At 43.6% G+C, this 27421-nt stretch overlaps 1 protein-coding gene across 1 annotated transcript in view; it reads right to left on the bottom strand.

Moving 5' to 3' along the window:
* FAM89A (family with sequence similarity 89, member A) overlaps window positions 1-22831 on the bottom strand; it is a 27547-nt gene extending 4716 nt beyond the window's left edge. The window contains exon 1 of the mRNA XM_009891152.1: window positions 22733-22831. Coding sequence (XP_009889454.1) covers window positions 22733-22831 — 99 coding nt within the window. The remainder of the gene's footprint in view (window positions 1-22732) is intronic.
* Window positions 22832-27421: the final 4590 nt, after the last annotated feature.

Genomic DNA, 27421 nt, shown 5'->3' with positions numbered 1-27421 from the left:
CGGGAACGGGGCTGAGCCTCCGGGCTCGGTCCAGGGGTGCCGGAAGGGGGAGGGGGAGGCGTGAAATGCGGTCAAGGTAAGCGTGAAAGCTGATTAAATGCTGCGGGTGGAGGGTGGCAGTCTTGGTGTTATCCCAGTCACCTGATAACACGAAAGTGCTCTCCCTTCCCACCAAGGTGTTTCCCTTCACATCCTCCCAGCCAAGCTTTGGATCAAAAGCCTTTATCTCCAAGCGTTGCAGCTGAACAAACTTTGGTGTATCCGCTCTGTGAATCACAGAATCATAGAATGGTTTAGGTTGGAAGGGACCTTGAAGGTCATTGAGTTCCAACCCCCCTGCCATGGGCAGGGACACCTCCCACTAGACCAGGTTGCTCAAAGCCCCATCCAGCCTGGCCTTGAACACCTCCAGGGATGGGGCATCCACAACTTCCCTGGGCAACCTGTTCCAGTGTCTCAGAGTGAAAAATTTCTTCCTAATATCTAATCTAAATCTACCTTCTTCCGATTTGAAGTCATTCCCCCTCGTCCTATCACTACATGCCCTTGTAAAAAGTCCCTCCCCAGCTCTCCTGTAGGCCCCCTTTAGATGTTGGAAGGCTGCTATAAGGTCTCCCCAGAGCCTTCTCCAAGCTGAAAAACCCCAACTCTCTCAGCCTGTCTTCGTAGGAGAGGTGCTCCAGCCCTCTGATCATCTTTGTGGCCTTTCTCTGGACCTGCTCCAACAGGTCCGTGTCCTTCTTATGTTGTGGGCTCCAGAGCTGGATGCAGTACTCCAAGTGGGATCTCACCAGAGCAAATTCCCTCAATCTGAGAGACAGCTCTGGTTCTATTCCAGCTTTATTCACAGGGCGGTTTATTGCTCTGGCGATCAGAAACACCCACGTGCTTTGGTGAGGGGGTGGTTGATGGCAAGGGTGCCACGCTGCAGAACAGGGGAGGTTTGGGCAAGGGCGATGCCGTGCGGGAGTTGCGGGAGTCCCTGACCCTGCCAGTGCGCCACAGTTCTGGTGTCACAGGGATACAACCTCAGTGTGCCCGCTCTCCATGCGTTTCCACACCTTTTATTTTCCCCTCCTTTTTCCTTGACGTGTTTCTATCTCTGGAGTCTCTTGAATAAATCACAGCAATTTTGGATCATTCAAAGTCCAGACTGAAGCAGGGTATAAAATTGGAGTTCTGGGAATGTGCTGCCATTCCGAAGTCAGCTGTTTAAAGGTGCTGTCCTATTGCCACAATCTTGCTTCGCTTGTGGGGTTTTCTCTTCAAGAAATAACCAGATACAGTGATTTTGAGTTAAGCCTATATGTTATTTTCAGTTTTGTTGACAGACTCGCATGCCTTTTTCATGGCTTAAATGTCATCAGACTCTGTGACGATTGTTTTAAAACTGCTTACAGTGGAAGAAGCTTTTGCCAATCTTTATTCATGTTTACACGCTACTTTAGGGATTGATTTTTCAGAGAACCTGATGTGCTTTTTAATGTTTTGTACATTGGAATCAAGAAGATTTTTTTTTTCCCCTTGTTTGTAATGATGCCACTTCTGCCCTGGTCAATTGTGAAAAATAAAAAAGTGCTGATAGCTTTTATGAAACTGAAGGCATTTAAAACCATCCCTATTGTAGATTGAGAGCATCAACAAACCCCTTGTCCTTCGAGGCCAAGGGTGTCTGGCAGCAAAAATATTGATTTGGTTTGCTAAGGATGGAGGCACTGTATTATCTTCCTGCTTATTAGTGAATACATTTATTTGTTCTCCTTCCAATGTGCACACACACCCTTTTTTCCCTCAGATGACAGCTATTCGAAAAAGCTTGTGAATATTCTTATGTTATCTAAACCAGATTATCTTAATTATTTTTTTCAGCTTGCCTGATCTCATTAGATTCTAAGTGCATTTTCTTCACACTCAGGTCCTTTAGGCACCTTGTTGCCATGTCTTTACTATTGCAAAAATCTTTGTGCTGGCTTACTGCTCAACTTTGTCACCTGAAAAATAAAAAAAAAATACTTTTTGAGTTCTCAGTGATCCTTCTCCCAATTGGCAACCTTATCTAGCCTTCATTTATATTAAATTCATAACTATCCTTTAAAATCTAAATCTACTGCTTTATTTAGTCTGACCTAGTTATAACATGGTGATAATGGAAGCTGGAGTCTTTTGCAGTTCTGTCTTTTGATTATGGAGTAAGCTTTTGTTGGCTGTATAAACCTCTCAGTCTTTGTTGGTTCCTGGAACTGAACTACAGAAACATGTTATTCGTCTAAATGGTCCTTTGCTAAGGACGTTACCTAAAAAAACCCACATTAAAAGTACATGTAGGTTATGTCATAAAGAGTTAGGAAGTGTCAGAAGAGAGGTGTCTCATACCATTTTCTTATGCAAATGCATTATGGTATATTTTTAACTGACATCTTCATATGTGATGTTTTTTCCTTTCCTCATTCATTAGGAGGATACACAATGCCTGTGTCTCATTTGTACATCATTTACTAACATTCCTCTTTCACAATGTCTTGATCTATATGCATTATAGTGTATCTTGAATTGATACACTGTTTCCTACAGTCTTTTCTATGATGCTTTCCCCTCTAATAACTGACTTACCTACAAATGTTACTGAATTCTTCTTTATGACAACTTAGTGACAGAAGGCAGTATTGCTCTCCACACTAGAACCAGGACATGGGGAGCTAAAGGTAGGTCACGGTAAAAAACATCTACTAATTTTAAGTGCCTGGTTTGTGATTCCTAGGGATGATTTTCCACCTGACAGAACTGACAGAAGGACGCGTGCCTCTGCTTCAAGCTGCCCTGTGCAGAGCACCACCTTTGCTTAAAGCCACCTTCATTAGAGATTTAAAGTAAGACTCCAGATTTTGCAGTGATGTTGCTAATATCACATTTGGTCCACTGTGCAGCAGGGATATCTTAAAACTTGCCAAACAAGGTGCACCAGAGCTCATCTGTCAGTCCTTTTTCTGTTTGCAGGATGTCTCTCATTGGGTTAACTTGCAGTCAGGATTGCTTGTCAAGGACAGGTCAGGATCCAGACATCGCAAAGTGGGCATATGCAAGACAAATTAATAATTAGTGACACACTCTTCCATTTGCTCCTGTAGTCAGAGTGCCTGAACATATTCTGTTTCTCATGAGGCCTGTGGTTTTTATCACTGATGGGGAGGAACAGAGCTCACGCTGTTCTGTGATGTTCTGGGAATGATTTGAAATTCAGTCCTTTGGCTAAGAGGAATTTAGAAGATGCTGGGTATAATTGGCACCTGGTATACAACACCATGTAGTGGCATATCCAAACAGAAATTAGATTTTCAGCCAAAGATCATTCAGTTCTTAGGCATCATTTTTCATCAGAGAAGTGTTTTTAAATAAAAATGGTTGAGTCCTAGCTTTGACACTTTTTTTTTCCAGGTGTCTTTCCATATCTATGCCTAAAAGGTGAAAAACCAAGTATATTTTAACACACAGAATATCGCAGGGGCTTCCAGCTAGGTTCCTAGCAAAGCGGTATCAGATCTAGAGCAGAGATCCTCCCAATTAAACTACCTGAGTAAACTGGAGCGATAGTGGGCTGTTACCTGTTTTTGTAGGTCTGCTGCCACATAGATATCCAAGAATCCAGGCTTCAGTTTAAATGAAGAGTAAACTGATCCAGGCTTCAGTTTAAAGCTCTTGATGAAATGTATTCTTGTGGTTATAAACCCCTGTGCGTGCCACTTGCTCTCCCAGCTTGTTCCTTTTGCCCATGTTGCTGTTTTTTCACCAGTTCCTGTCCTTGTCCTTGTCTGGACCCTGTTCCAAAGCAATGTCCCTTAGCTATGGCCTCTGATGCCTCAGTTCCTATCCATGCCTTTTGCTTTTCATAGAATCATAGAATGGTTAGAGTTGGAAGGCACCTTAAAGATCATCTAGTTCCAACTCACCTCCCACTGGACCAGGTTGCTCAAAGCCCCATCCAACCCTTGAACACTTCCAGGGATGGGGCATCCACAGCTTCCCTGGGCAACCTGTTCCAGTGCCTCACCACCCTCAGTAAATAATTTCGTCCCTCTTGCTTCAGCTGCCGTGTGTGCACTGTCGCTGCTGCCTTCCTCAGCCTTTCTTTGATATCTAATGCTGCCCTTTAGCCACCTGCAGTGAAGTCAGACTGCTAATTCTTCCTTTTTCATGGAGAACCAAAAAAAGCAAAATTTTGACAACAGGAGAGAAAGAATGCGTACAGGGCATGGGGGATAGGTATGATAGAAAGGTGTTTAGGACTGGGCAGAGCAAGGAAAATAGTTTCAGAAGGAGGCAAGAATCAGAGGTTACACAGAAGGACTGGTCTGTAAAGATCTGTAAGTGCATGTGAGTAACAGTTGCACCACTGAAGGCATCTTCTAGCCAGCCATAATGTGCCTGTGGGGTTATTTTTTTTCCCCTTTTTATTTGCAAGTGGCAGCTACCTTAAGCAGAGCTCTGATTCCTCTCTCCTTTTCACAATGAGGACGGCATGGATTTTTGAACTAATTTATGCCCAGTGTAAAGCAGTCAGAAGCAATATGGAAATCTGAAGAGCATGTGCACATGGTAAATAGGCAGTTACATTTCTGCAATGACAAGGGGTCTATTTCCTCTCTCTCGCTGTTTTTTTACATTGCAATCAGCTACCAAGTGCTACTGAAGGGAGAAAAAAGTGTTATGATGGGGGAAAAAAGTCATATCAGAAATTCTGGTTCAGGATTATAGGAAGGATTATGCTCAGGAGAAGTAAGGACTTGATCTGATAGTAAAGTTGATGGGACTTACAGTTAAGGTAACTAACAATTTATTTTCCTGATGCCAAAATCTGGCTTGTTCACATCTCTGTTTAACCTTAGATCAAACTATAAATCTTCTCCACAGTACATCACTTGGTGTTCTGCAACATTGGTTTTAAAATCTCCTCACTCTGTCCTCTCACTTTATTAAACGTAGCAGTATCAGTCTTTTTTCCCTACCTCTCCAGTCTCATAGATTCTTCCCCATTATATGAACTCCAGCAGAAAAAAAAGAGTTGTGGTTTAGACCACACCAAATTCATATTCCTGCGATGTGTCCTTATCTTCCAGATTTCTGTTGTAATTAAGAAAGCAAGCTACTTCAGTATTTTGATTCAGCTGGTAAAAGCAAATGCCTCCAAATGAATCAAGAAATAACGGTAGGCTGTAGGAATTAATAATTTCAGTATTATATGAAAATTTGTAGCCATGAAGGAAGCCAGCAGAGTTTGTGAGATAATTATGTCATAAACTGGCCTCATGCCTGCAGCTCTTAATGGCTCTGAACATCTTCCCTTCATCTCCTTTTACTGTGTCAAAAATACAAAAGAAAAGAAGGACTTCAAAAAGTGCCTTTTGATATTTCCTCCCCTGCTTTCCCCTGAGTTCAGTATAGTTCTGATAAGCATTTGCTTCTTCAAAAAGATGGCTCGAGGGGGCATTTATTACCACTGCTCTGCCGTTAGTTCGGCTTGTTCGCTTCACAACACGGCGCTGCTTACTCTTAACAGTACCGACTTGACTTACAGTAACAGCTTTCCAGAATCTGATTACTGAAAGCAGATAGCTGGGGGATCAGAGCTACAGGCTTTAAAGGTATTTGTCTTATTATCCTAGTGACACTGAGCAGACCCTTTCCTTTAGTGAGATCTGCATCGGGGTCAAATCTGGAGGATGTTGTCTAAGCTGGGCCGAGGTCGTTTGAGGTAAAAATGACGAGAGTTCTAAATCTGCAGCCAAAACTTCATGGCAGAAAGACAGCGCCACTGAACAGGGATGGCTGCAGGTATGCAGAAGATGTAAGAAGGATTTGTGCTTGCAGAGAGCAGAATATTGCAGATTCTCTAGCAATTTGGTATCTGCCCTGAGGCATTTTTGAGTAAGGAGTACTAGTCAATCATTTTTTCAAAAGAATTACTAATTTCTCTGCAAAATGGTCAGTTGTAAGCAAACATGGAAGTTTCTGTATACTGTTATGTTCAACTAATGTTAATAAAGAGATCATATTTCTTGCCTCTTTCTTCTGCCTTCTCCCTTAGTAAGTGTATATATGAGATTTTTTTCCAGGCCATATATGGAAATCTGTTAGATAACGTATTTCCCACAAGACAGATGTAGATTACACTGCTCAGGAGTTAAACACTTCTCTTCAGCTGTGAGTGACTATAATGCTTGCTGGGGAGGGGGCATAATTTTATATTCATATGTACCTGTGTTCTTGGAAAATGACCTTCCTCTCCCATAATGCAAGTAGACAGATTTGTGCCTGGACTGAATTGCTGAATAATCAAATGCAAAACTGAGGCCACAAAAAAAAAAAACCAAAAAAACCCCCAAACAATTCATACCCTTCAGTTCAGCTGGGTCAAATGCCGTTATCCCGTACAACCCTCAGCCCGAGCTGGAGTACCTGGTGGTGCAAACAGCCTGTGCTACGATGGGAGCTCTTAGAAGGGGAGAGTGGTGAGCAGATTTCAGTAGGGCCACTTACTTCCAGCAGCCGGGATTGCACGGGACAGATGAGGCTACAGCGATGCCTGAGAGCATGGCACCCGGGAGCCGAAACGCGGCTGGGCAGCTTGTGTGGAGCATCCTTGTATGGACCTGGATCTCTTTGTCTTGTGCTGAAAATGAGCTGCCTCTGAGGAGGGAGAAGGGCAATAATTTAACAGTGCATAACATTATTTCTAAACAGTTTAGAGGAGAAAAGTACTCTCTGCAATTGAAAGTGCATTTAGGTAGAGAGAATGTAATTACCTGGCACAGTTAGAGGAGCAAAGCTATTGTGAGTCTCTGATGAAAGCTGTCATCAGTTATTTAATGGCCAACAAGTGATTAGAATTTTTGTTTCATATTTCATGCAAGAACAGCACATTCAGCAGCCCAGTGACCCCTAAATTCAATGCAGGAGCACTCGGTAATTACTGACTCAGAGGCAGATGTTCTACTAGCTGAACTATGATCATCGCTTCTTGCATCATTTTAGTATGTGGCACCCAAACAGCAACAAGACTGAGCCTTATTTAGTTTGGGCAATCAACTTTTATAATAGTACAGGCAAAGGAATAACTTTAAAATACTGTCAGTATTTAAGAATAAAATATGTTCCATGCAGCAAACATAATGCTTGAAAATAACTTCTTGGTGTAAGTACTTATGATACCAGGTTTTGATCTGACGTGAACCTGTCAGAGAAATACTATCAAAGCAGTTCACATTGCAAATAGCACAAAACCAATCCACACCTCTTCTTTTCCTTCCTTTTCTATTAGAAATGCCCCTCTCAGGCCCTGCAAACTGCGTGGTTGCTTCTCTGACTCCTACCCAAGAACTCTAGCTGTGCCTGCCAAGAGGGAGGATGTTCCCTCTCATCACGTGTTGAGCTCTTGTGCGCTTCACAACACAATCGCTCTTCTCAGTTTATTGCAGCCAGATACCATCGTCCCAGACAGACGCGTGAGAGAAACACATCCAGAGCACTGGGGGATCCAAAGGCTCAGTTCATCTTCCCTCCCTGAAGTCCCTCCAGCTTGTCAGCACTGTTCTTCCTTGTCAGAGCCATTGCGGAAAAGCTGTAATGTCAACGGCCGTCGCTGCCGGCTGGGAATCGTGCTGGAGGGCAACGATTCCCCCGCACACTTTAGGCACCTGTTGTATCGTTGGAGAAAACTCACACACGAGGCAGGATCAAGCCATACGATAATCCAGTCATTTCTTTGCCATTTTAAAACTTGGTGCCATCTGGGCCGTGGCACAGACAGAGCCTAAACCAAAAGGCAATCTGCAATACCTGGTAAGATTGCAAAAGGAAACAAAAACTAAAGTAAACCAAAACAAAAGACTCAAACCCCTGCAGGGGGAAATGCGACAACAAATATCCGCAGAGGGGAAGCTGTGAAAACCAAACATCTGTGCTGGAAATGAGATCAGATCAAGCTGATCACTGCAGCTGTAATCAGGCGCTGACAGGAACAAACAGGTATACAAATGAGTTAGAAGGAAAGAACAGGGATTTCTGAAGTATTTTTGGCAAGTCTGGAAAAATTAGAGTAATTCTGCCTGGGCAAATGCCAACTAAAGGATTATTTGTCTGTCTTTGCTGAATTAGCCAAGGAAGATGAGAGCCTACAGAGGCTGGCTGACTAGGAGCCATCAGAAATAAGATTGCTAACAAGCCGAGACTTGCCATGAAAATGAACTTTTCATAATGTGACGTTGTACAAGCTTATTGTTTCACAGTGCTGTTTCTTTGCCTACGTATGCTTAGTGCCTCAGTAACTAGCAACTTTGTAGGGGTGTATAAATGTAGGTAATAGTAAAAAATATGTCCTAAAATTCAGTTTTAAGGCCCATCAATAACTTGATTTCCACTTGCATCCCTAAAGAGTGCTAATGAGACAAAAGTGGTGGAGATCTTTTGCAGCTCTTGAGGTTACACTTCTGACAGGCAAAAGGAACTTGTTTCTTCTCACTCTGCTTAGCCTCTCAGCTTCTTTCTTAGAAACTGTGAGAGGGTAAACCAAATGTAATTTATACAAAGCCACAAACCCCTACAGTGTGAGAAATAGGATTTGGAGTGCAAGGTATACATGCTTTGAGTTCACCTTATCATTTTTACATGGTTGCTTTGCAGAGTGCAATTGCTTTTTAATTAATTATGAGTTTTCAGAACTTTTTGGAATATCAGTGACCTGAAATAACTTTAAGAGCTCTCACAATTCTTGTCAATTTTCAACTGTAAGCAAAAAAATAACAAGAACCAGCTCTTTTATGTTTCCATGACTGTGAAAATTTTTAGAATAGAATCGACATAATTCTGTCAGTGCTCTGAAAAAAGGTTACTTGCGTCCTGCGGCACTCGCTCTTTTGATGAAGCCATTTATATTTACCAACTTTATTCTTGTCGAGTCATTCTTTGCTCTGATATTGCTTTGAGGCAGAGAGAAAAAGAGGTAAGATGATAATTTTATATCAGTTCAGTGAACTGTCATAGATCAGAAGATAAACAAGTAATAACTTATAAATATCATGATTTTTTAATCATTTCTGAACTTAAGTACTTTGCTGTCTCTGCTCTAGACTTGATTCTAGAAATGAATTACTTTTCATTCTCATTCATTTAAAGAAGTATCAGTAAAGCCCTAGCTAGTTAAAACAGCAAGAAGGATGCAATTTAAGACAGTTTCCAAGCTTTTCATAGGAAGGTGCTTCCTAATATGTTCTGGATACCTCAGGCATTCCTAAGACAAGCCTCAAATCTCATGGAATCAGCAACAGTCTGTCCACTGACTTCAGCTGCAGAGGGAATTGGGTTTGGTCCTAGGACTGATGTAAGCTCCGTATCAAAGTCCTGTGTATGTCCTGCTCATGGAGTAAGCGATACTCAGCCTCAAAGATGAGTTTACATCAGTTTTTAGTGGGGGCAGCAGCCTGGTTGTCAAATGCATCCCATCAGCAGTGATGATTCTTACAGCTGTTCGTAATATGTAAGCACAGCAGAGTGTAGAGCCAAATCAACGCCTATGGGGGATTTTCGACGCCAGCACCAGATGCAACTGTATTGTCAGGGGAGGTATGGCCTCTTTAGCTTTTCACCCTGTATGTCCACGCCTTGCTGAACTACCACTTGGACTGTTCTAGGGGAAAATGGGCTTTTTGGGACGACTGCAAACCTGTTACATAACAGCCTGAGATAGGTTCATATAGCCCTGCTGTATCAGTGCAGCGATGGTGTTTGGGGTTTCTTGCTCACCTCTGGAAGAAACAAGGGTAGATTGAGCTGGGAACAGCTGGTCACACAGATATTGTGACCAACCACTTCCCCCTGCTCTTAAAAAGTGACTGTATGTCTGTGGTGTCGGCATGTTGAATGTTTCGGAAAAGAGCTGACGAACAAACTTGCTGTCACCCTTTTCCCTAGGGGAGCTAGGTCCTTAGAGCAACACTGATTAACCACATGGAGCTGGGAGGTGCGTAATAGTCAGGTAAATGAGGATCAAGGAAGACAGTGTCATTTGTAATACTAGTCTGCGTAAAGGACACCATTAGCTAGTTTTATCACAGAAAACATAGGGAATTTGAGGGAGTATTTCATTAAACTAAATATTAATCGGGATGTTTTATCACATTTCACAAATAGCCACTAAAATGTTTTGGTTGTTTTTTTTTTTAGCTGAGGGAAAGCACTTGACATGTGTGATTTAAAAATGCTACTTCCCATACTGGCAGTGATATGAGACGATCTGAAGGACTGCAGGTGACCGTGCCCTGAATTGTTGGTGAATGATAACATCACTGTTTCGCTGCCAAACCCCCAAGCTGTGCAGGTAATGTGTCTTCAGTCTTGTCCTGATTGGTTTTCATGCTATTACTCCTTGCTGATACAACTGGGTGTACTTCAGCCTTTCTTAGTTTTAATCGTCATCTATCCTCAGGTATTTTCTTTTTTTTTTTCTTTTTTTTCCCTTTTTTTTTTTTTAATAGCCGTATAGCAATACCTTTACCATTGCAGACTGAAAAGCCTGGTTTGATATAATCAATCCTTTTCCTCAAAACTTCTCCTAAAAGTGTTAAGTGCACTGCCGCATCCATTTGAACCTCAGCATAGCAGGACTACAGCAGGGCAGTTGCATAATGCACTTCTCTAAATCAACTTGAGCAGATGGGAAGGAAAATAGCTTGAGCTAGCACAGCACAACTCCCCTTGGGCACTTTTCAGATGGCAGTGGAAGTGCAGCCTGGCAATGCCCTACTGTCTTAATTTTGTCCTCTCGGGTGAGAAAGGCAGCCTAGCCTGAAAAAAGAATTATTGCCCCCTGGCTTTTCCCTTCCTCCCAGTTTACAGCGCTGTACAACTACATACTTTTTGTTGTATGTATTAATTTCATTCTTTATTAAATTAATTAAACATTAATTAATGTTTATTGCTTGTATAGTATTTTTTCTCAATCATTATGCATTGCTTCCTTTCTATTGGTATTTAGGCAAAAAAATTGAAATAATGTATAAATAAAAAATTAAACATTCAAGCGAAATAAAAACAAGAATAATGTAGGTTAAAAGAGGACTAAAAATAGTGGCATTAGTAAGTCTTGCTTTATGCTTATCAGGTAGGGAGCACACAGCTGTAAGAAGGACCTTGTCAGTTTATTAAAAACCCATGATTGCAACTGGTTAATTTATCAAAAACAGGAGGAAGGGAACACTACCAAGTGAAGCTAAACACATCACTTAATTCAACTCCGCTGAAGTCATTAAAGTCATACTGGCATAAATTTGTGTTTAGCTGGCATCATCTGTTCTCTCATGTAGAAGCAAATGGTTATATAAAAACAGTGGAAAAATCAAGTTAAAGCTGACTGTTGTAATGGACCTTTAGAGGAAAAAAAAAGCTACATTTCAGGACAGTTGAAGCAGAATCCATTGGTTTTGAGCAAAATCTTCACCTGCAAAATGTGTTACTGTGAAATGAATTGCATACCTGAATGTCAGTAGTGGTGTCATGAATTTTAAAGTCCCAGGTCAGCTGGGACAGTTTTAAAGTTCCGGTCAGTCCTTAGTGAAGGAGGGACACATACCTGATCTGGCTGAAAAGTGCTACTTGTTCATGCTGCCTCACGCTAAAAGGAGCAAGAGCTCCAGTCTGTTCAGCATCCTTGCCCCAGAGAGAGCCGTGGCTGTACCTGAGAACCTGCCCTGAAGGGCCATGAGAAGCTCATAGACTTTTCTCCTGTCCTTTCTCTGGTAAGACAGCAGCAGTGCCTGCCCTCTTTTTCTTCTCATACTTTATCCAAAGATTCAGTTCGTTTCCAACCCTCTTTCCTCATATAATTTATTGATGTCAGTGGCTGGGAAATTGCTAACTACTTTAAGCTTTTATGATTTTCAAAAAGACTACAGCCCTGTGTGCAAGGATATTCCCTTATGTGTGTCCTCTGCAACTTAAATTGGGTTAGACCTAGTTTAGGATGACGGCAATATGAGCCAAAGAACTGATAAAACTACAGAGGTTTTAGGGTGTCAAATACTTTATAGTCTCGGGACAAACATTGACTAGTAGAGAGCCTGGGGCAGCAAGGTGCCAAGACAGATTTAAGCCTTTCTAAGCCAACTTGGTCCTGATTGTCTATATATGCAACAGTTGGGTTAACTTAACTGTGAATTCCCAGGCTCTAATTCCTCCCAATCTTCTTTTTTTCCCGTGAAGTTTTCCTAAGCATCACCTTTGCGTCTTAACCCAGCGCTGTGCATTTCCTTCACATTTCTGAAACTCCTTTAAATGAGTCATTCTGCAACATTTTGCTGCGCTTCCCTGTCTTGAAAAGGTTGAATATATTTATCCCTACCTTTTTGAAGCTTCAGTGTAATGGGAAGCACCAGGGGAGCCCTTCCGGCTTTTATTTTCTCTGCAGGAGTCCCTGCTTGCTTTATCATCTTTGCGGGATACCATGTGAACAGCAGAGTTCATGATGGACACGGGAGGCTCGAAAGGGCTATCGCTATCAGCACAGGTAGAGCCGATGCATATTTCATCACTTTGGCAGGGGTTCCTATGGGTCTTGTGATCTTTGCAGGGATCCTTGTGGGAAATTCAATAAGGAGAGTCTCGGGAGAGGTTGGAAGACGAGAAACATAGGGGCAGCTTTGAGGTGGTTTTGTTGGTGGGGGAAAAGAGAGATAATGACATTGAAAAAGCCGCAGTGAAATAAGAAAAAGGTAAAGAGAGAAGAAGAGCCTCTTGTGAGGTTAAGACCTCTGCAGGGAAGAAGAAGCTGAGTTCAAATATCACTGGGGCTTTGGCTGGAGCAAACGTAATGGGGCAAATAAGCAAATTTGAAATGCATGTTTGGGGGATATCACCCCAGCAGCAGGGTGAGGTGCATGGCCAGTGAGACAAGAAATAAAAAGAAACATGTGGCAAAGGGAAAGAAAATCTGTTGGAAATGGTGCTGAGGAAAATAGCGCCCGTAAATCAGTTATTACAATGGTCAGCAAGGCAGAGAGAAGCCAAGAGAAGGGGGAAAAGAGAAAAACAAGCACAATTATGCTGAAATGCATGCAGGGGAGAGTGGGCTCTGATTCCCCCATTTCTTCTCACATTTCTGTTAATGTACATAGTGAAGAGCTCTTACTTTTCCATTCACATCTCTCTGCACCTTTGTATGTAGCTTTTCTATGTTTATCCATATATATGACTCACAGATGAGGTTACCCCATTTGGCATCACCCCTGAGAGTTTCCAGAGAAGTTACAGCCTCAGCAGAACACAGCTATCAAAGCCATCTGAGGGTCTGCAGCGTGAGCAATCTGATGGGCAGTAACTGATGGACATTTCCGACACTCTGCTCGTCAGCAGTTGGAGGGGTTTCTTGTTTACTTCTGCATATACCTCAGCATTTGATTTTTGACTGCTACAGAGTCAATTCTTCCATTAAGAGCTGCTGGGGGTTTACAAACCCTGTGCCTAGGTCTAATGTGCCACGGCTATGCAACATTCCCAGTGAAGACCTCTGCTGTGCCATGTCCTAGTCAGGCAAGGACTGTGAGTGGCTTTCAGGGAAAGGTTACAATTTCATCTCTTTACCCAGGTCTTTGCCTGCACGAATATGGAAGGATCAGATAGATGGGGGATGTGTTTTTTTCGGGAAATGCTGTCTCTTCTGCTTCTGAGAGGGAATACATTTGGCAGCGTGTTATTGTTAAACTATATATGTGGTCTCTGGAGAGTCTTGTACACAATGTACCGTATCGGTCTGTAAGAGGAATAAACAGGTACATGATGGTACAAAGCGGGCATCTGTAACGAGCTCAGCTCTTCATTGACAAGGAAAGTGCAAGTGACATTTGCACAGGACTTTGCAGCAGCTTCTCACACAATATTACTCAACCTGAGAAAAACCAGCCCCTGAAGAGACAGATGAAGATGCGTTCCTCAGGGATTACTGTGTGCTGAGACCTCAGGAGCAGCGTACAGCATCATTAGCCAGCGTCCTGAAAGCAGTGACAGTCCTCTTGCTCAAGGCACCGCCATCACAAACGGGCAGCCTGCCTCTGTAAAACTGGGCGGGGGGAAGAGAGAGAGCCAAAGGCAAACCTTGACATTTGGAAATTAGTCAGCCACCCTGTCTCACTCCTGCCTGCCTGCCTGTCTGGCAGCGGAGCAGGCTGGTGAAAATGTTCCTTTCATCACAGACGGTTTGGAAGCAAACTGGCAGATCTACAACTGGAGCATGTGTCAGCATTACCTTCAATCAAAATGCTTCACTAACGGATTCACTTTAGTAGCACAAAAAATAAAGGCTCAGCTTAACGTTTTGTCCCTCTCATCCTTGCCTTGCTTCCCCTGGAGGAATTCCGCACACGCCCCAGTGAAGGTGAGGCAGTTTCAAACAAGCTTCTCATGAAAGAGCCACACGCCCCTCCCAGGACTTGTACCTGCCTCCCCCCACTTCAGTCCCAACCCACAGTTCTCCAAGGCACCCAACTGATGTTCAGGATAAATCAATTCCAATCCCCAAATCCATTTTATGTCCTTATATAGCCCAAACATGAACTTGAGGCTCTTTCTTCTCCAACTTGTTGCCCATCTCTATGTCAAATGCTGCCTTTGCAGAAATTCTTACCCCGGTTAATCACCTTTCACTTCTCCCTCCCTGTCCCACTGTTTTCTCTTTGCTGTACCACAAATGACCCAGGACCTTATCGGCAGCTCAGCCTCCTTGCCTGTGGAGGTCACGAGTCCTCAGGGTGAAGGAAGCTGCTGCAAGATGAGGAATAGCCGAGAAGCAGTGAACCCTTGCAAATGCAAGCTGGAGAGGGCTCTTCTCACCTCTCCGCTTGCTCTCAGATGTGCTTCTTGTCAGTCTTGCAGCCCTCGGGAGAAAGTGGCAGAAGGGCTTCTTTTGTCTCAATTGGGCAGGCAACCACACAGTCAGGTAGGGCAGAGGGGTGTGTAGCTACAGGTTAAGAAACCAATACGTATCTGAAGTCACTGCAGTAAAGTTGCACAAAGCCAGACAGTGATTGTGAGAGACAGAGACTTCAGACGGCTTCGCTCTGTGGTAACCTTCACCATGTTGGAAAATAGGTTTTTGCCATTGTTGTAATAGAAGCGTTGTGCTTCAACAAACACATCTTTCAACTTCTCGTTTCTTCTTCCTGTGACAGAGCTCTCTTTCAAATAAATTCTCCTTGGGAGCTGCATTTCTGTACTGGAATCATTAAGACCTGAGATTATTTCCCTAAACTGTTAGACAGTGTGGCATCAATCACATCCGTCAGCAAGGCTTACCTCTGCCATAGCAGCAGGAGTACTGGCTCAGCAGCGGTCTGCGAACACAAGGGAAGCAACATAGATAGGGAAACACAACACTTTTTATTAGACCAAATGACAGACCCGAAGAAAGGCCTTTGTATCAAAAGTTGCCCATTTTCTCCAATAGTGTGTGCTGGTTTAATAAAAGGCAGGATTTCTTTCGACTAGCCTTGTGATGCTTACGTTACCTGTGCTTTGATCAGGGTTTGCAGTTCGCTTCAAACACTTCCCCAGGACATTTGCTTGTTTTAATCACCGCTGGCTGTCTCTTTTGCTATCAAAGGAGGTCCTTTTGCTAGCTTTTGATATGGGGAATGCATCACCCTGTAATCAAAGTGATGTTTAACTCGTCCCTGAGCATCAGGAAAGAAACCTTGAACAGCGGTTACTGGCTGAATGTAAAATACATATTTAATAACAGCTGTGAAGGCTGAGGGGGATGTGTATGCATATATATATATGTATATAGTTTGCCATGCTATATGTATTGCTGGAATGTGAAGGCAGCGGCTTTTTTATGTTACAGATTGAAGGCATATTATCTTTACTTTTTAAATAGAGGTGTAAAATAAAAAAAAAAAGCACAGGAAAAATAGTTTGAATTTCCTATTATATAATACTGTTCAACTGAGTGTCTTACAACATCACAAAAATACACTTTACTACTTACAGTGATCTTGTGAATAGCACGGTAATTATTAGTAGTGGACCAACAAATGACTCAGTAAAAATATATGAAATTTTAAATATTAAAGAGGAAGAAGCAAATGGAAGGTGAGTGCTTTTCTGGTCTCATTGGGGTCACCTCAGTATCCTCTTCCAGAATTTCTGCAGACCTCATTCACCCCTGATTCTTATCCACCATCTCTGGGTCGTGATGGAGCTACAGAAAAGCAGGCTGAAATTACTCAGAGCTGATCAACAGGTATGTCATGAATATATACTCTCACAGAACAGGTTTACATGTCTGAAATAGAATTCTACTACTATTTTGAGATCTCTGTTGTCTCAAATAATAACTTCACTGATGATGTCACTACACATGGGTAAAAATACAGGCCAACCTGTGTATCACACAAGTTTTAGCTTAGAATGTCCTGTCTTTTGCCTGAGTGGGGGATGTTGGTGGCAGCTGCACCTTAAATTGAAATATTGGTAATTATGGCTTCTGCTGAAGAAATGGTTGAACGCATTGCCCTACCCAACAAGCCACAAAGTGAGCCATCCGGGATTAGTAACAATTGCTGAGAAGACAAGGAAGGCCAGGGGAATGTCCTTCAGCAAGCAAGAAGTACTAGAGGGGACCAATGTGCTCAGTGGGGGGCAGTGCAGCCCCCACTGGACCATCTCCATGGGGCGGAGGAAGGCTCCACAGCCATGCGGTCGCTCCTGGACACGTGCCTGGGACAGGCACCACAGAGAACCTACAGTCTCATTGAACCCCCGGGCAAGACGATGACAGGAGAGATGAAGGGCTCTCCAGACAAGGATGCGTGGCCTATTTCAGTGTATTTATAGCGTAGCCTTTCTTTATTCTGCTCCACGTCCTTGAGGGATGAGGGTCAATTAAGTCTGAATGTCAGAGCTAGTATTGCTACCCACAGTCATCGTATGAACAGAAACGGCTGTCAGCAAGGCCAGAAATAACCTGACGCCCAGAAGCAGGCAGGACAGTGAGCAGAGTGGGGATCTGTTGTACAAACTGGTATTTTGCCAAAAGAATGATGCCCCCATCTTCTCTGGCGTTCGTGCCTGCAGTACCTCTCCAGCCCCTAGCCGGGGGTGCTGCTGTCGCTGTAGCAGGCAAAGTCCCCAGAGACAGCATTTCCCTCATCCAGCTTGACCCACCTGAAGGGTGGGTGTCCAGTCTAACCTCACCAGCGGCCTGGAGGGGCACAGGTGGGACGGCGGGTGGCTGGTCCCCATGGCCGGAGGCGCCTGTCCCGTGGCAGGATGAGCCGCACTCTCTGGGTGAAATGAATCCCACCCTCCACCTCTTGCTAGTGGACCTGCGCTGTTCGCAGATCACAAATGGAGACTCAGTTTTACCAAATCAGAAAAAAAAAGCAACCCAACCCATCAGCGTTCAAAATGGAGACATTCCGATTATTAAGAGCAAATAGAAATCACTGCACTCTCCTCATGCAAAACATTTGTGGTGCTGCTAAATGAGCCACTGCAAACGTAATGTTCCACTGATTTTTTGTTACTCAGCAACTAATGTGGGAGTTCAGCAGTGAATAGGCTAAACTGAGTTTTCCTAGCAGAAAAATAATGAAAGAAAATTGAAAGCTCGAGATGTAGAAAGGGACTGATGACACCAGTGGCACAGCAGGAGGAAAATGAGGAGCAAACGGAAGTTTGGTGGTCTGGAAAGGTTAGGTTGCAGGCAGAGCTCCTGGAAAGGGATCAGGGGGTCACCATCCTATTAAGAGATCAAGGGAAGGCAAGTTGTGAAGCTAAATGGAATAATTTAAAAGACGACTAGTGAGAGGCAGAGATGAGGACAGCACAGCATACTACTAGGGCAGCGATCTGACTGGTTGGGGACAAGGAGTTTGATAAGACTCTTATAATTTTAATCTTCCCGTTAACTGAACAATTACAGAAGCCATCAACATGTAATGTGAAGATACATGATTTCTGCTTGCAGTTAAAACTGCTCGAATCTTAGGGGCAATATCTCAAGTTAAAAGAAAAAAAAAAAAGTAAAATGAATGGTTGGCCAAATCCCCACTGTTCTGCCTCTGGAGGCAGGAGAGCTGATCTCCACCTCTGCCCTCAGGTAAGGCAGCACTCACGCACAGCCATGATCGCTGCTCCCTGTGAGCACTGCTCCTGCTCGGAGCTGCCTCTCCAGGAATCCATGTGCACTCATCCATGGGAGTAAAGCCTCACGTGCACTGATACAGTGCATATACAGCTGTCCACAAAACTAAGGGAATTATTTTAGTACCTCCACCTGCCTTAGCCTATTTTTCCTCTTCCTCTTCCTCAAATTCTCCTTAGCACTTCCCCCCCCCCCCCCCCCCAGTTTTGTTGCACTCCTATTTTGTAGTCTTCCCTCAGTATCCGTTCCTGGCTGATGTCAAAGACAAGGTGGACCAGGTTCATTGTTAGGCTGATGTGATATGGCCTTTTTTTATGTTCTTCCTTGGGTAACAGCTTGCTAAAAATTAAATCATTTAGTAAAAGGACAAATTAAATAATCAGCCGGGGTTCTTTTTTCCTCGGGTAACATAAGAGCATGTATGTTACATTTTGTTTGAATTAAGGCTATAATCACATACACATCGCTGAAACTGTTACATTTCATGAAGTGGTCTTATTATTTTCTGCATATTTTTCTTTGTATGTGGAGTTTTTTTCTTTCTATTAAATTGCATATCCATGGAGGATTTGGGGGCACTCAGCCAGTCAATCCAATTTGGAGTTGGATGGTGGCTGTAGTGGGCTAAGTCCCTTATCTGTCCCTTTCAGCTGTTTTACTTCTCTGCTATTGACAGAAACATAAAATTAAAAGCGGAATCAACTTAGAGGCAAGAGCCCAGAAAGACACTTAGGAGGGAAAAGTTGGGGGAGATTCTGACTAATCTCTGTGCAGATGGGGTAATGGCTGACAGATTCGGTTTTAAATACGCATGCAGTAGGTCGTGTGTTTCACAAATATTGCCATTTCATTTATCTTTGTGAGCATCAGAGCAAGTATAAGAAGAAAACTGAAATCAGATTGGTAATGGTTGAGGGTTTTTTGGGGGGTTTCTTTTTGAGAAGTGGAATTTATGGAATTCTGGTTTCCCCATGTGCTGTGTACTGGGAAATTATGAAGCTTGAAGAATGAACAGGAGGCCTGAAAGTGGATTAGCCATTCCTACAGGATGGCAGCAGAAGCCTAAAGAGGAACTACCCAGCATATATACTTGATTCTGTGCATACTTCATATTAGGTAAATGCTATGGTGAAAAAGCAGCTCAAGCTATTGAAATCAGTGGTTACAATGGTGCAAAATCAATGGAAATAAGAATTTGAATCTGTCTGCTGGGTCTGTAGGATGCATAGTTGTCCTCATACCTTGTGACTCTGGACCGGAGCGGGCCTTGCATTTCTTCTAGGTTAATACTTCCCAGTAGGCTAAACGGTGACAGTTCTTATGTTCCTTGCTGACCTAGATGAGTCGGGTGATGCTGCTTTCTTCATGCAGACCTCTCTGCTGTGCTTCTGTTTGTGGGCTGGCATTAGGCAATGCACACTGACAACTAAAATCTGTTATGTGAGGGGTTCTCCCCAGGGAGGATCCTCTGCCTCTTGTATCACAGTGATGTGAAAAAGAAAACCTCATAGTCAGCATTGTACCCCATCAGCCAGCCAGTCCTTCCCCTGCGGTGAGGGCAGGAAAAGGGCGATTGATCCTTCAGTGCCTGAGGGACAGGAAGGCAAATCGGTCTTCTCCTGAATGAGACTTTCCTGCCACAGCCGGTACAGAGGACTGATGGAATAAACTCCACCTCTTTGCATAGGAATCATGTTCTCCAGATGGCTTCCCTCTTGTCCATGGAGGAGAAGGTGGTGCACCTGGGGCTGGGCTCGGTGTGAGGTGGGGAACGATCAGAGTATTGGAAGGAGGAGGTGTCTGTCTGTGAGAAGAATGGTGGGAGAAGGACAAAAAGGCTGCAATGGGGGTCAGGAGGAGAAGGTGAAGGAGCCAGGGAGTTTCTCTGCAACAAGGAGAGAGTAAAGTGCAGAGCAGCGAGGGAAAGCAGCATAAGGAAGAGGGAAGCGGAATCTCTGCGCTTATTTAAGAATATTGAAAGATACTATCATAGATGAAAGGAAAATGTAGCAAAGTGAAAGAGGACAAAGACAGAAATAAGCTGTTTTGCAAATCAGAAAATGTAATGCTAAACGAAGCAATAAAATACATTGCTGGTGCGAGTGTGATTGATTTGGCTGACATCTATTTTTTCCCTCCTACTGGGCAACTCAACGAGCTGCTGAAGAGAGGGGCGCATAAATCTCAGGTAGGTGAGGTGTTGCGTTGGTGAAAAAAGGTAAATAATCACAAAATCACAGAATCTTCAGACTTGGAAGGGACCTCTAGAGATCACCTAGTCCAACTCCCCTGCTAAAGCAGGATTGCCTAGAGCACATTACTCAGGACTGCATCCAGGCGGGTCTTGAAAATCTCCAGAGAAGGAGACTCCACAACCTCCCTGGGCAGCCTGTGCCAGTGCTCTGTCACCCTAACTGTAAAGAAGTTTTTCCGTGTGTTGGAACAGAACTTCCTATGTTCCAACTTGCACCCATTGCCCCTCGTCCTGTCACTGGGAACCACCGAGAAGAGTCTGGCTCCATCCTCCTTCAACCCACCCTTTAGATACTTGTAAGCGATAATAAGGTCTCCCTTCAGCCTTCTCTTCTCCAGGCTAAAGAGTCCCAGCTCTCTCAGCCTTTCCTCATAAGGGAGATGCTCCAATCAATCAATCATCTTAGTTGCCCTTCGCTGGACTCGTTCCAGCAGTTCCCTGTCCCTCTTGAACTGGGGAACGCAAAACTGGACACAGTATTCCAGTTGTGGCCTCACCAGTGCTGAGTAGAGGGGGAGAATGACCTCCTTCAACCTACTGGTCACACTCTTCACTATGTAGCCCAGGATTCCATAGGCCTTTTTGGCGACAAGGGCACATTGCTGGCTCATGGATAAATAATAATGCTTGGCATCTTGTGGACTTGCCTCCCCACCTGACTGATGCTGATGTCTCAGACCATGGATGTTGCTCTTTGGATCTGGTACAAATTCTCAGTGGTGCTGCAAGGGACCAGTCCTCCCCGCTCCCATCCTTGTGTAGGCACGGGCATCTCTGAATCAAGATGCTGATGCTGAAAACTAACTGTCCTGGGTTGGATTACTTCTTGTGGCTGTGTGAAAGCTACCGTGAATGCAGGAGAGGCGATGAGAAAGGGCAGCTAGGGGTAGTGGCAGAAAGGAACCTCTCTTCACAGCAGTGACAGGGATTTATGCCAGATTACAGTGCTCATCTCATCACCAACTGGCAGGACATGAGCCCCCATGCTCCTACAGGCATCCGGTCCATAACAATGTAGGAATTCTTGTTCACTTAACAGAAACCAAGCTAAAAAGAGAAGGGGAAGCCCCAGGCAGCCCTTGTTCCTGCAACCTGTCAATCTGGCCTCACTGGCAATTATCATCTCCTACATTTCTCCCCAGTGATCTTGCTTTTTTGGCTCCTACCCCTTGTTTCTCCATGCAGCTTCCACATCTCTTGATTTGCCATGCTCTTGGGTGACACTGCAATAAATAGAGGTGGCTTTGGCCAAACCCACTAGAAGTCCATGTAAATTTTGTCCCAGTAGCTACAACCAAGGCAGGTTTCACAGTTTTCCCCTGGTCTTTCAACTATGTGTTCAGGGCAGCATTTCTGGAAATCTTGTGCGATGTTCTGATCTCAAGTTACTTGCAGAATAGAAAAGCAAAGCTTGTCTCTCAGGGTATTTATAGATTGTTCATGGCTCAGGGAAATTTCCTCACTAGCTGTCTTTTACTAAACAACGATAGCACTTTTTATCTTTTCTTACGTGTAGTAAAGCTGTAGAAAAGCTACTTGGGCCTCCCTTCTTGACAAAAGACCTTTCTCAAGGAGTCACAAATGGATTAGTTCCCTAGCCCAGTTCACAGAATACTGCCTGCCCTTCCAGGGGCAAAAATTCCCTACCCCCTTTATGCAAGGTTTTTCCTTACATGTGGAGAGATTGCCACATGGTGGCAATTTACCTCCACTTTACAACTTTACAAGTAACCCAGTCTAGCTTCTTTTCCAAATGCCTGTTTCCTTTCAGCCCCACCCTGTGCCCTTAGGAAACACTGGCACTTCAATGTTAAGATAATTTGCTCTTCCTTTGCTTTCTTTGGGGGTGTCCCTCTCCTCTCTTCCCTCCTTCCCCGCAATGCTGAGGATGCCATTACTTTCTCCTACCTCCTTCCAGTCTTCCTGCCAAAAGAGAGTACTGGCACAGGTTTGGATTTTATATAATCCTTGGCTAATTTCTTAAAAAGCCAGATAAGCTTCTTTCGCTTCTAGGCATGAGTGGGATGACTATGGGGACAGCTGGGGAGAGCAGGGAACCACGGCAGGACGGCAGCGGGGGGTTGAGACAAACTGCAAGTCCATGCCCACGACAGCTTCCTACGATCCTCTTCTCAAGTGGGCACAGGGAAAAAAATGAGGAGCCATAACCCGATCTCTGCCATAATACCATTGAAACCAAATCAGGTCCATGAGAAGTTTACGGACTTACTGTAAAAAAGGGCAGCAAACCCAACAAGAGCTCTCTATAATAATCTTATTGTGAAGATGCTGACCATGATCCCATCATCAATGGTGTTCTGAAACGGGTCCAAAGCAGGGCACAATTTCCTGCTGTCCTTCACACGGAGCTGCTTGGGGTCCAGCGTTCTCATCCTCTCGCCTCTGAAAAGAGCAAGCGCCCTTCTGAGGACGCTGCCTGCAGGTTGAACTGTAGCAGCAAAGGAAAGGATCCATTCCACTGCAGGAACAGCAACAAAGAGAGGGCTCCTCGCATAGCAGAAAAGCCAAGATGTCCCTGGAGTAATTCCAGAGGCTTGCAGGCTGAGGTATTTTTACAACATCACAGAAACATGAGATCTTATTTTTCAAGAGTCCTGATTGTAGGTTAGTGCCTTTTGTGCTTTCTTTGTGCTTTCTTTTCAATACAAATTTGTTAAGAAGTGTTGAAACTGACTTGTTACTGAAATTTGTCCATGCCAACCTACCATTTTTTGTTGGCATGGATGTTTAAAGCAGTATTTTCCTCTGTATCAAATTTCATTCATAGATTGCTGAAATAGATTTAGAAGTGTCAGTATTAGCCAAGCAATGTTTAGGATCAAACATAATTTTTTGCCATTTAACCATCATAAGAAGCATACACTCAGCAGACAGTCTGAATAAAATTCCATTGTACAGAATTGTCCTCTGTTGTGTATTATATTTTTTATGGCAGATTTACTCCTCTGACAGAGAAAATTCAATATGTAGCTGCATTTCTACTACAGATACAGTCTCCTGCTAGCCAACAGATAAGCTTTTTATCAGCAGCCATGCTTCTGTGGCACTCTTCTGGGCTCCTGCCAAGCTCTGCCGTCGTTCCTTTCATGAACAGATCAATGTGCAAACATTTGAAAACCCTAAATAACATAATAGCTACTTGAATGCATGCTCAGATTCTCCCCCCCAACCAAATGGATTTCAAAACTCTTACACCTACTTAATGCACCTAATGCAAATCTACAGAACCAAGGAAAGAAGGGAAAGGGGTAGCACATGGCTACTGTTTCCAAAGCTGCCCTGCCCCACAGACCATATGCATCAGCTTTTCCTCTAAGCCATGGCGGAAGCCTACCTTCCCATGCTGCTTTGCCACATCACCCCTCAAACAGAACATGCAACCCCAGCATCAGCTGGAGCTGGTAATGATGAGAAGAAGAGTCTGGGTAAAGAACGTGATGAAGAACAAGCAGAGAGGAGAGATAACAATGTGGTGAGTTGTTTGTTATGCATAAGAGCAACGCCAAGGTGTGTGTGGGAGATGTGTATCAAAACACACAGTCACTGGTTAGTACTCCAGCCTAAAATTCTGAGATGACCTGCAGCTGCGTTGTCTGCAGCGGTTGCTGAGGCCATCCTCCTCTGATAATTGATCACCATGCATTTATAACGAGGCAGTGAGACTCTTCGCCTTACACTGCCACACAGGCTGCTGGCATTAGCCCAGGTGCATTTTGTCTTCTCTGCTCTTGTGAACTCTCCCTCTGTCCTTCTTTTTGCAATGGAATAAGCACCTGTAGAGATAAGATCCCTTTATTCTCTGTTACCCTTCAAACCACAGGATGCGTGTTTGGAGTGATGCCCGTTAGCAAGAGCAATGCTGGAATACTGGAATCAAAAAGTTCCCCATGGGGAAACAGCAGTGGTAAAAGAAGAAAACTGAAGAAAGTGAAGTGACCTTGGTGGATAGCTATTGAAGGAAAAAAATGAGGAAAAAAAAAAAGGGGGGGAAACTAATTGGAAAGGAGATAATGTATGAGTGCAATATAAAATATAAAAAGAAAAGCAATGGGAAAACAACAACAACAAAAAAATAAAACAAACAGAAGGAGAAGGCATAAGCAACAACACAAATGAAGCAAAAAGATTAATCAAATCTCCCTCCTTACTGAGGGCTGAGGGGTTGTACCAGCACCTGCCTTGTCTTTTTTTTTATATAAATTTGTAAATAAACTTAATTAGTTTTTTTCCTGTTGAGGGAGATATAAGACATGCTAATAAGTTCCTGCAGAGGGTAAATAGTTTAAGGGGATGATAGTAGTGATACTGAAGTATTAAAATAAGGATCAAAGCCAGGACTGCCAGAATAAGGTTTCTAGGTTATCCATATACCATTACAGCTTTAACAGATTAAAGACTCATTTGAACATAAAAAGAGGAAAAATCACAGGGATCATCTCCATTATAAAAATGGCTTGGTTACAAAACCTAGTAAAGGCCCGATTCTATCAGGCTCAGACCGAACACTGCTTTATGAATAGCTCCATTAAAATCAGTGGGATCGACTCAGTGTGATCTGTTCCTCAGCAAGAGTAAGGGTGCCCAAAGTCAGTCTGGGGGGGTTTACAGGGATTGCTCGAGCTCAGTGGCATTTTTCAGTGCTTAGATCAGTTTCTGTTCTGGCCTCTGGAGCAGTAAGGGTGACAGTGGTGTTTTGAATCCATCATCGGTAGCGCATTTACAGTTATATAGATAAACATTTGTCGTAAGGAGGAAAACCTGTGCTCTGCAACCTAAACCCATCAGAGCACTGAGTATCGTTACAGCAGATGCTAGTTACATCGGCAGTCTCTGGTGCCATGGGGATGGAGGTTTCTGCATTCAGACTCCACAATTCCGTGGAAACAAAAGCTGTTGTGGGATCAGGAGGATAAGTAAATGGGTGCACTGGCCCATGCAGCTCTCCCTCTCTCAAAGCCATAGCTGTCCTGGACATAAATGCTTCAGACAAACTTCTAAAGTAGGTGGAAAAAGATCCTGAACAAAGTACAAGTCACACCACAGTACAGAGACCAGATCACTTTTTCATCTCTGTTTGAAATGTCATCTGTTATGGAAATGTGCTGTAAGGCCAGATCAGATTTGTGAAGAGAAGTAACGTTCAGTTTGAAAGAGAGCGGTTGTACTTCAGAGATGGTTTCTTCCTTGTCATTTCCCTCTATATTCAAATGCTAACAGTCCTAGGACTTTTACATAAACTCTAGAGTAATGGTCAAAATGGAAATGTGAAACTCACTGTATTAGAATTGTGGAATTTGTAAGACCCAGCTAAAAAGCAGCTATAAATGGAAGCTGTTTGGGTTTGGTGTTCAAACCCTTTCATTTCCACCACTTCTTGTCTAATATGTCCTGTTTGGCTTAGATGTCTCAGACCCAATACTACCATTACACACATTACGATCACTGTCACCTTACACACGACACAGGTAAAGAAAGCAAGCAGAAGTCCAGGAAAAAAGCTACCATGCCTTCCTAATTACCTTTAGGATTATGATTTCCAATGTAGACTTGAAATTTGTGCCTTGGATTCACCTATAGATCTGCAAGAAATCTTTAGGATACATCTACTCCTGCTGCTGACAGATGGTAGAGCAGATAACAGAGACTATGAAGATAACAGCATTTCACCCCCAGCTTTTTCTTGCTATATAGTAGCACGAGGTAGCTGTGAAATCAGCGGTGTTTCAGAACATTTCTTGCACTGCTGAGGTTTCTGGCTGGAGGTAGCCCAAACACGCAGTTGGTCTATAAGCTCTCAATCTCAGCACAGAGGTCACACAAAAGAAAAAGACACCTAGCCAGAAGACAGGCAGGTTTATGTGGGTCAGGGCTGTTCCTTTTATGTGCCAGAGGACAAACCTGCCCTTTTCCACCTTGAACTGGGGAACTCCAAAGCTTTAAACCCCTTGGGGCTTTTTTTCCCTGAGGTTTGACATGAGAATGGCTAAGCAAAATACAAGGAGGAAAACAGTGGAGGACAGCCTGAAAAAAATGGAACCTTTAATATGTTCCTGCTCTCTGTCCCCATTCCTCCTTTTCTACGCGTCAACAGCTTTAATAATCTGTCAAAAGCAAAACCTGAAACAAGAAAATCCTTTCCTACCCAGTGTCACAAAATGTTCATAATGTCCTAAGGAACATTAGCATGAGAGGGGATGCATTTAATACCTTCTCTCTTTTTTTTTTCTCTTTTGACACCGGTTAGTTCTGCATTTTTTAAATAGGCGCTCTGAAACAACCAGCTGGCATTTTAAAGCAAACAAAAAATTAGGATCTGCTTATGGAACTGGAGTTAATACAGAAGTGGCTTTTAAACAAGACAGAAAAATCATGATAAGAAAAAAACCACAGTGAAATCACTTATGTATAATCTCTTCACTAGGAAAATAAACCACTGCTACATCCACACTAAGCATATGTAGAGTAAACAAAACAGATGGGGGATTTCCCACTGCTGGTTTCTTTCTTCTAAGGACGGTTATTTTCAGTTCATAAACTCTCAGCTGTCATCTCTGATTTATCTTCACGGCAAATTTCTGTTAGGGTTACGGGGCAGGCAGCTTGGGCGATGTGGCACGTCCCCCCGCTCGCTACACGCTTCCCTCCCTTCCAGCCACGGCGTTTGTAACCGGGGTTTGCGCTCCTCTTTTAACCCCTTTTTCGTTCTTCCCTCTTGACAGCGCCTGACATTTTGTGCACCTCGGCTGTGCCCCAGCATGGTGAAATGCGCACGAAGGAGAAGCGCGCTCCTAGTTTGTTGGCAAGCATCCTCCTCTCTCCTTTCTCTGGGGATGCGAGAAAAGGCTGCTAGGGATAACGAAAGCCCGCCTGCGTTCCATCCGCTACCCAAACAATGGCTTTATTTAAACATATAAAGACATCGCTGCACTGAGACCCTTTAAAAAAATGTTTTCTCCCTCCCC

The sequence above is a fragment of the Charadrius vociferus genome, unplaced genomic scaffold (genome assembly GCF_000708025.1).
Source record: "Charadrius vociferus isolate BGI_N301 unplaced genomic scaffold, ASM70802v2 scaffold78, whole genome shotgun sequence".
NCBI lineage: Eukaryota > Metazoa > Chordata > Aves > Charadriiformes > Charadriidae > Charadrius > Charadrius vociferus.
The sequence above is the reverse complement of the archived record's forward strand: the minus strand, read 5'-3'. Positions and strand labels throughout refer to the sequence as shown.